At 43.5% G+C, this 9,951-nt stretch overlaps 1 protein-coding gene across 3 annotated transcripts in view; it reads right to left on the bottom strand.

The window, feature by feature from the left end:
• Positions 1-8,298, bottom strand: part of smg7 (SMG7 nonsense mediated mRNA decay factor) — a 19,662-nt gene extending 11,364 nt beyond the window's left edge. Inside the window, exons 1-12 of one of the 3 annotated variants that reach the window (XM_062429566.1) lie at positions 8,205-8,298; positions 6,593-6,624; positions 5,615-5,732; positions 5,362-5,494; positions 5,037-5,214; positions 4,880-4,951; positions 2,926-3,076; positions 2,069-2,367; positions 1,583-1,742; positions 1,400-1,470; positions 1,176-1,236; positions 1-78 (exon numbers count right to left, since the gene is read on the bottom strand). The exon at positions 1-78 is cut by the window's left edge and continues 42 nt beyond it. In XM_062429566.1, the coding sequence (XP_062285550.1) occupies positions 1-78; positions 1,176-1,236; positions 1,400-1,470; positions 1,583-1,742; positions 2,069-2,367; positions 2,926-3,076; positions 4,880-4,951; positions 5,037-5,214; positions 5,362-5,494; positions 5,615-5,732; positions 6,593-6,624; positions 8,205-8,230 (1,379 nt within the window). In that variant the 5' untranslated portion in view covers positions 8,231-8,298. The remainder of the gene's footprint in view (positions 79-1,175; positions 1,237-1,399; positions 1,471-1,582; positions 1,743-2,068; positions 2,368-2,925; positions 3,077-4,879; positions 4,952-5,036; positions 5,215-5,361; positions 5,495-5,614; positions 5,733-6,592; positions 6,625-8,204) is intronic. The other 2 variants (XM_062429568.1, XM_062429567.1) reach the window with 2 other exon arrangements.
• Positions 8,299-9,951: the final 1,653 nt, after the last annotated feature.

Raw genomic sequence — 9,951 nt, 5'->3', positions numbered from 1 at the left:
CTCTGGTGTCGGCTGTGGACCGGCAGTCCGTCCCGGTCCACCAGGATCCCCTGATGGCCTTTAGTGAAGTCCAGAGTCCTGAACCAGGAGCACAACTCTGTGAGTCCAACTACACAACCACCTACACAACCAACTACACTATTGATCTCTACATCATCACACATCTATTTCCCAACACAAAATATCTGTGTTTTTCATTCTCAATCAAGCACAAACTAAGAGCAGAGCCAGTTTAGTTTGAACTCTGTCAGCAGCAGCCAGAGGAACTCTCCTGTTGGTCCAATCAGAGAACAGAGTGGGAGCTCACCTGCTGCACATGTTAACACTTATAAATATGATTCCTGTAACTGTTTGTTGGGGTGCAAATGCTCTGTGTGAGGAGCTGTGAGGAGCTGTGAGGAGCTGTGAGGAGCTGTGAGGAGCTGTGAGGAGCTGTGAGGAGCTGTGAGGAGCTGTGAGGAGCTCCTGACAGGTGAGGAACATTTATGCAACCTGTATGGAGTCATGTGAGAAATCTGTCCCTCAGAAGCTAATTATTAACAAGCATACTGTTAACTCCTCTGATGGAGCAGAGAGCAGAATCTCTGCAGATTCATGAAGGGACAGAAAACTGGTTTGTAATTAAGGATCCTGATGAGCGTTAACTGAGCTGTCACTTTCTATTCATTTAAACATGTGGTGAAAAGTTCATATTCAAGCTGCAGTCTGCTTGTGATCCAGCAGAGGGCGCTCTAGCTTCACCTGCATCAGTAAACTAATGTGCTGTTCATGTGGTTTGGTTCAAACGGAGGACTGTAGCGAGCACAGCTGTCAATCACAGCAACATCTGAGAAGCTGCACGTGGAAATATTTTAACACAAAGTCACAAAGATAAAGCAGCTGTTGGTTCACCTGCTGATGAGAGGAGTAAATATATAACCTCATCTGTCTGTTATTCAGCACACTCAGCCTGGTGTGTGCGTGTGTGTGTGTGTGTGTGTGTGTGTGTGTGTGTGTGTGTGTGTGTCTTCTCACCACAGCTGCATGTGCGAACAGTTAACATCTAGACCTGATTTTCCCACAAATTATAAATTATTTAATTATAAATAATTAAATACTTAAGTAAGTAAGTATATAAATAAGTATGTAAGTAAGTATGTAAGTAAAGGAAAGTAAGGAAGTAAATAAGTGTGTACCTCAGAGCAGGCCGGAGAGCCAAGAAACCCTGCAGCTCAAACTCCTCCGGCAGCGGCGTCACTGCAGAGAAAACAAACACACCTTCAAATAAAACTTCAATACTTAATTTATAGACCATTAATAGATCAATACTGTCTGATCATTAATAGATCAATACTGTCCTTTCATTAATAGATCAGCTGTATATTGATCAGTATTGATCAGTATTGATCAGGGCTGGTACCTGATGAACAGGACACGTCGTCCTCTTTGGGTTGGAAGCTGTTGAGGATGGAGACCAGCCAGGGCCAGATGCTGAAGAGGAAGAGGAAGAAGAGAGTTCAGGGTCAGCTGATGGAACAGCTGATCAAACAGCTGATCAAACAGCTGATTGATCAGTGCAGCGTAAAGATGGCGGCAGACTTACTACTGCCTCTTGTCGACGGCGGCATCGTGGAAGACGCTGGGTCTCAGTTTGAGCCAATCCAGAGAGACTTTGATGGCGGGCAGCGGACACTCGCCCATTATCTCCTCGCCGCGCTTCCTGTTGAACAGAGCGCGGCTGCACATCACGCCCAGGAAGGACACTGAGGGGACAGGAAGTGACATCATGTGACATCTGTGCAATTTACCACTCAATACCAATATTACTGTTGTGCTGTAAATAATGTCATAATTATTATTATTTATTATATATTTCTACTATTATTGTTATTGTTCTTTATTCTTTCTTATTGATGCTCTTCTATTTTTTATTGTCCACTTGCTGCTGTAATACTGCACATTTCCCCATTGTGGGACTAATAAATGAACATCTTATCTTATTTTTATTTCAGTTAACTAAATGATTGTTTCACTGCTAGTTTTAATCTTAGTTTACTATAATAACACTGGTTCTGGTTGTCTTGCTTACTGAAGAGTCCGAGCAGCTGGAACCAGCTGATCTGCTGCTCGCTGCTGTAGCTCTGCTCTCCTGCGTCGGTGGTCAGGTCTCTGAGGTGGTGCAGCTCAAACAGGTTGATGACGGTGATGTGGACGAGCTGCTGGGAGCTGAAGGCTTTCTGGAGGATCAACCTCTGGAACTGCTCCTCCAGCTTCTCCCTCAGAACGTCCAGCTTCTCCACACTCTTACTCAGGTACACGTGACCGTGGAACTTTATGAAGGCCTTAATGAAGTCTGACACGCTCCACTTGGTCTTCACCTCGTCACGGCTGAGAGGGAGAGAGAGGGGGGGGAGGAAGAGGAAGAGAGAGAGGAGGAGAAGAAGGCAGAGGTGGAGAAGAAGGAGGAAGAGGAGGAAGAGGAAGAAGAGGAGGAGGAGGAGGGAGAGGAAGAGGAAGAGAAGAAGGAAGAGGAGGAAGAGAGAGAGGAGAGAAGAGGAGGAGAAGGAGGGAGAGAGGACGAGGAGGAAAAAGGAAGAAGAGGAGGGGGAGAAGAGGAGGAGGAGGAAGAGGAAGAAGTGGAGGACGAGAAGAAGGAAGAGGAGGAAGAGAAGAGTATTTTACACAAATGAAAGCACATTGATAGAATCTCAGCAGCTCTTTATAACCTGAACATGATGAATTATTGAACTAATTAAGAGGCTATAAACTGTCTGTATGATTGGTAACACCTTGGTAGATGATCAGCAGCTACTGGATTCATGTTCTGATGTTAAAACACTCTGTGTGTGTGTGTGTGTGTGTGTGTGTGTGTGTGTGTGTGTGTGTGTGTGTGTGTGTGTGTGTGTGTGTGTGTGTGTGTGTGTGTGTGTGTGTGTGTGTACGTACCTCTCCAGAGCCTTGGAAAGGGCTTTTTGCAGGTTGGTGGAGGCAGCAGGAAAGGGGAACTTGACAGCGATGCTGCGGCAGTAATAGAAGATGGTGGTGAGGTGATCTCCTTTAGAGGAGGCCAGGATCGCCAGCTGGTTATATGGCTGACCTGCAGGACACAGAACGTCATCAGACCTTCATCATACCATCATACCGTCACACTGTCATTAGACCGTCATCATACCGTCATCAGACCATCATCATACCATCATCAGACCATCATCATATAATCATCAGACCGTCATCATACCGTCATTAGACCTTCATCATACCATCATCATTCCGTCAATAGACCGTCATCATACCATCATCAGACCGTCATCACACCATCATCAGACCATCATCATACCATCATCAGACCGTCATCAGACCATCATCATACCGTCATCATACCGTCATCATACCTTCATCAGACCTTCATCACACCATCATCATACCATCATCAGACCGTCATCAGACCATCATACCGTCATCATACCGTCATCAGACCGTCATCAGACCGTCAATAGACCATCATCATACCGTCATTATACCATCATCATACCGTCATCAGACCGTCATCATACCATGATCAGACCTTCATCATAACATCATCAGACCTTCATCATACCGTCATCACACCATCATCATACCGTCATCATACCATCATCAGACCTTCATCATACCATCATCAGACCATCTTCAGACCATCATCATACCATCATCATACCATCATCAGACCATCATACCGTCATCAGACCTTCATCATACCATCATCATACCATCATCAGACCTTCATAATACCATCATCAGACCTTCATAATACCGCCATTCTACCATCATTAGACCATCATCACACCATCATCATACCGTCATCATACCATCATCATACCATCATCAGACCGTCATCATACCATCATCATACCATCATCAGACCGTCATCATACCATCATCATACCATCATCAGACCGTCATCATACCATCATCACACCATCATCAGACCGTCATCATACCATCATCATACCGTCATCATACCTTCATCATACCATCATCAGACCATCATCATACCATCATCATACCGTAATCATACCATCATCATACCATCATCAGACCGTCATCATACCATCATCATACCGTCATCAGACCTTCATCATACCGTAATCATGCCATCATCATACCATGATCAGACCTTCATCATACCATCATCATACCGTCATCATACAGTCATCATACCGTCATCATACCATCATCATACCATCATCAGACCGTCATCAGACCTTCATCATACCGTCATCATACCATCATGAACCCGTCATCATACCGTCATCAGACCATCATCACACCATCATCATACCATCATCAGACCGTCATCAGACCTTCATCATACCATCATCACACCATCATCAGACCATCATCACACCATCATCATCATCATACCGTCATCAGACCGTCATTATACCATCACCATCATCAGACCGTCATCACACCATCAGACCTTCATCACACCTGCATCACACCATCATCAGACCATCATCCAACCATCATCATACCATCATCAGACCATCATCATACCATCATCAGACCATCATCCAACCATCATCATATCATACCGTCATCATACCATCATCAGACCATCATCCAACCATCATCAGACCATCATCATACCATCATCATACCGTCATCAGAGCATCATCATACCGTCAAACCATCGTCACACCATCATCATACCATCATCATACCGTCATCAGACCATCATCATACCATCATCATACCGTCATCAGAGCATCATCATACCATCATCATATCATCATCATTCCGTCAATAGACCATCATCATACCATCATCAGACCACCATCATTCCGTCAATAGACCATCACCATACCATCATCATACCATCATCAGACCGGTATCGGTTTAAATGTGTCAGACTCACCGTTAGAGGGGACCAGCTGAGCAGCATGTCTGTAGTACGACTCGGCCTGACTCGTCTGGTTTCGGTAACGAGCTGAAACATTAAAGAGAGAGAGATGAAGATGTGACCTCTGACCACCTCTGATGGAAACGTGTGAGTGATGTGTGGATTAACTGACCGATGTCTCCAAGGTGGACGAGGCAGTGCTGGCAGATGTAAGAGCAGGAGCTGGGCTGCGGCGTGACGATGGCGCCTCCTCCTCCTCCTCCCAGTTTATTGCTGATGATGCCGAGCTGAGATGACTTGACGCGACACGGCAGGTCCACGTTGAACACGGTGCACAGCTCCTGCAGCAGCTGAGAGAACAACACACACATTATGTATGTTACCATGGAAACCAGCATCATCACTGTGAGGTCAACAGCGATTAAAGTCCCACCTATCAATTACTAACTTCAGTTTTTAAACTAAATAATCAGAATGTGTCCAGGTGTTGGTCTCACCTGTGTGTAGAAGCCGCTGGCAGCCTCCAGGAACAGCGACAGGTTGGCCTGCACCTCGCTGCGGTTGGGGTTGGCTCTGTTCTTGGCCTGACTCTGCAGCGTGGTGATCTGGTTCTTAAACGCATGGTTCCACCTGAGAGGACACAGGAATGTACGAACAGGTGAGTGATGATGATGGTGATGATGATGATGATGATGGTGGTGATGATGATGATGATGGTGGTGGTGATGGTGTGCAGGCGGAGGAGCTTACAGGTCTTGCTCCACCTTCTTGTCCAGAGCGTACTCCAGGTCTGTGACCAGCATCTTCTGGTAGAGATCCTGCAGAGCCTGTCGAGACGTCCACACCTCTGCTGCCCCGAGCTTTGAATCTGACAAGAAACAGGAAACAGCTGATAGTTACAAACACTGAAGCTCTGCAGAGTCTCAGTGAGCATGACGAGCACACTGTCTTCCATTCATATCAAATCACAAAAAGCTACTAAAATATCAACCAGACTCAATATCTGTCATTACATGAAAAATCATCCTACAGTAAAAGTACTGCCGTATTATGAGTGATGCAGTATTACAGTAAAAGTAACTACAGTCCTGAAAGCATGTGAGAAGTTTAAAGGGAAAAATCACTATTTGGTGGAGCTGTTAACAACTCATAGACATCTGAAATGTGAGCCGACTACACACTGCTTTTTGGTTTCATCTTTAACAATGTGTTGTATTTATAAAGCTTGTTATATTATCCATTGTGTCAAATCTGCATCTGAAAAGTAACTAAAGCTGTTAAATAAATGTAGTGGAGTAGAAAGTACAATATTTCCCTCTGAGATGTAGAAAGTAGCATCACATGGAAATACTACAGTAAAGTACAAGTACCTCAAACTGTACTACAGTAAAGTACAAGTACCTCTAACTGTACTGCAGTAAAGTACAAGTACCTCAAACTGTACTACAATGAAGTACAAGTACCTCAAACTGTACTACAGTAAAGTACAAGTACCTCAAACTGTACTACAATGAAGTACAAGTACCTCAAACTGTACTACAGTAAAGTACAAGTACCTCAGACTGCACTACAGTAAAGTACAAGTAGCTCAGACTGTACTACAGTAAAGTACAAGTACCTCAGACTGTACTACAGTAAAGTACAAGTACCTCTAACTGTACTACAGTAAAGTACTACAGTAAAGTACTACAGTAAAGTACAGGTGAACAGGTGATGGAGTAAACTTACCTGTCATGTCAGCCTTCAGGGCCTCTGCCTGTCTGCTCGGATGTAAAGAGAGGAGAGGAGGAGATCAGACAGAAGAGACAAACAGATCAGATCATCGTCACTTTTAGGGACATGACACACAGACTTACTTCATCATAACATTTAGTCTAACGTCTATAATTAACTCACTTTAACCAAACAGGTGATTTTTAGTTAGAGTTAGAGTTAAGCTGGACACAAAGCTTTAGTCCATCCACAAGTAACTGGTGCTAAGTCTGAATGTAGCCTGACACACACACAACACATATATGCACAGACACACACGCATATATACACACACACACACACACACACACACATACACATATATACACAGACACACACACACACACATACACATATATACACAGACACACACACACACACATACACATATATACACAGACACACACACACACATATATACACAGACACACACACACACACAATGCAACACAAGGTACACACAGATACATTCACGCATATACACACACACACACATATACACGCACACATACACATATATACACAGACACCCACACATTTACACACACACACACACACACAATGCAACACAAGGTACACGCATACACATACACGCACCCACACACTTCCTCATTGTTGTCAATCTTTAACTTCACCCGCCCAGGCTTCATTTAAACATCAAACAGCTGATAACAGATGTCTGACAGTGTGCGTGTGTGTGTCAGTGTGAGTGTGTGTGTGAGTGTCAGTGTAGAGGGGGGGGGGGGGTCCAGGCTCAGACTAATCCCTGGATCGAAAAATGCGCCGATAAACATAACAACAAACCCTCCAGTCCGTGTAGCTGCAGCTCTGACTGGTGACCGTGTTATCTGGTGCCTTCCTCCTAAAAGCCTTTAATTATAGCTTCATTCTTTAAAACACACACTCATCTGTGTTTAACATCTAATCTTTTATGAGTACAAATCGTGTTTAGGTTCAGCCTTAGGTGCTGTAATGAGAGAGTCACCAGATAACACGGCCACCAGTTAAACCGAAACTCTGACCAGAGGCAGGTGGTAGAGGAGCAACATCACCTCCTCTCAGCCTCAGCTATCTGTATCTCCTCTAACACGAACCCAGCACCTCCTCTCAGCTATCTGGATCTCCTCTAACACGAACCCAGCACCTCCTCTCAGCTATCTGGATCTCCTCTCACACTAACCCAGCACCCCTGTCAGCCTCAGCTATCTGGAAAACCTCTCAGCCTCAGCTATCTACGCACACACGCTAGCATTAGCCCGCTGAAGCTAACTAGCAACAACACAGAGAGCAACTATGTGGCGGTAAACTCACATTAAACGGTAAATTAACCGCCACGGTAACCGGTGAACTCTACATACACCACTAGCAGCCCGGGTGTTTGTCCAGCAGCGTGTTTATCCGCCTGTATGAGAGTATCATGATGCCAGGAGGCAGAAGCGACTGTTTGTTGATATATGAAGCTAACAGCTAACAGCTAGCAGCTAGCTAACCGTTAGCAAGAAACCGGAACTCTCCGCCGGTAACCGGGGAAATTCAGAGCCCGTCCGGCCCGCAGCGGGGCGGATAGAAAGCCCAATGGGTTGCTTACCGGAGATACTGAGCGCAGATATTCATCCTGCCGGGATGTCCAGTCTTTCAGACAACGACTGGTCCCGAAGCTAACGAAACTAACGCTGCTCCCGCCGCCATGTTGTTCCTGTCTGACCAGGAGAGGGGGGGGCAGTGGGGGAGAGAGAGAGGGGGGGGGCGTTTCCGCCGGTAAAACATAATAATATACTACAATATATACGGTAAAATACGCGGTTATAAATATTATATAATATACTATCTATATATAAATAATATAAATATATATATATAATATACAAAAAATACTACATAATACTGTAATACTACAATATATAATATATAATAATACAATAGTATACTGATAATACAACATATTATTGTATGACTATGGAAGTCCATTTCTGCCATGTGATGAAAAAACAATTATGTAAATCATGAGAAACTTCCTCAAAATAATGACTTACAGGATCTTTTTTTCATCACATTGGTGTAAATGGGCTGAGATATATGATAAACATAACTTAATCATAGTAAATAATATGTGACCCGCTCCTTTATTTTGAGCTTTGTCTGTAAAGAGGAAAGTATCAGCTTTATGGTGACACCAACATTATCTTTCAACACTAAACATTCAGTGAGATGGGTCCTTCACAGTCTGACTGTCATCAAATGTTTGGGTTTTTTTTGTTGAAAAATGAAGATATTAAAGATAATAATTCATTTTTCAGCCATTTTCCTCATGAAGTAAAACATATTTATAGAGACTCAAGTCAAAATGAACACAATATTTTTTGGTCTTAAAACACATTTACGTAGATAGCCTATGTGATCACCTGCACAAGCACATACACATGAAGTAGTGTATAGTGTACCAGAGTTAAATAGATTTTGTATGAGGTATGTAATGCACAGACAGACCATCAGATTGTGTTATGGTTGCTATAGATACAGGTTGTTCTATGGTTGCTATAGATACAGGTTGTGTTATGGTTGCTATAGATACAGGTTGTTCTATGGTTGCTATAGATACAGGTTGTTCTATGGTTGCTATAGATACAGGTTGTTCTATGGTTGCTATAGTTACAGGTTGTTCTATGGTTGCTATAGATACAGGTTGTTCTATGGTTGCTATAGATACAGGTTGTTCTGTGGTTGCTATAGATACAGGTTGTGCTAGGGTTGCTATAGATACAGGTTGTTCTATGGTTGCTATAGATACAGGTTGTTCTATGGTTGCTATAGATACAGGTTGTTCTATGGTTGCTATAGTTACAGGTTGTTCTATGGTTGCTATAGATACAGGTTGTTCTATGATTGTATAGATACAGGTTGTTCTATGGTTGCTATAGTTACAGGTTGTTCTATGGTTGCTATAGTTACAGGTTGTGCTTTAGTGTATACATGAAGAATAACACAAATCACTGCTGACATCAGAGATCTTGATGGAGACTTTTTTGAAGTTGACTTTCATGTTTACATCTTGAACATGAACAGAATGAGTCTCTAACATGTTTTTAATAAAAGTTTAGAACCAATGAGGTGTGAATGAGTCAGTAAAAGGAAATAAATCGGTACATCTTAACTGAGGCTTTATTTAGTCATATTGTTATTTTCATGATGGGGTAGGTGGGCAGGTTGTGGCTACAGCAGGGGCCTGTTCAACAACTCCCTCTCCCAGTCATTCCCCCGCTGGCTGGTGACTGAGGGCTACCTGGTTCATCCGGTCAGTAGCTGGTCTCAGATGAAGGCGTCCAACATTTAAACTA

This window comes from Scomber scombrus, chromosome 11 (genome assembly GCF_963691925.1).
Source record: "Scomber scombrus chromosome 11, fScoSco1.1, whole genome shotgun sequence".
NCBI lineage: Eukaryota > Metazoa > Chordata > Actinopteri > Scombriformes > Scombridae > Scomber > Scomber scombrus.
This window is presented reverse-complemented; position numbering and strand designations above follow the sequence as displayed.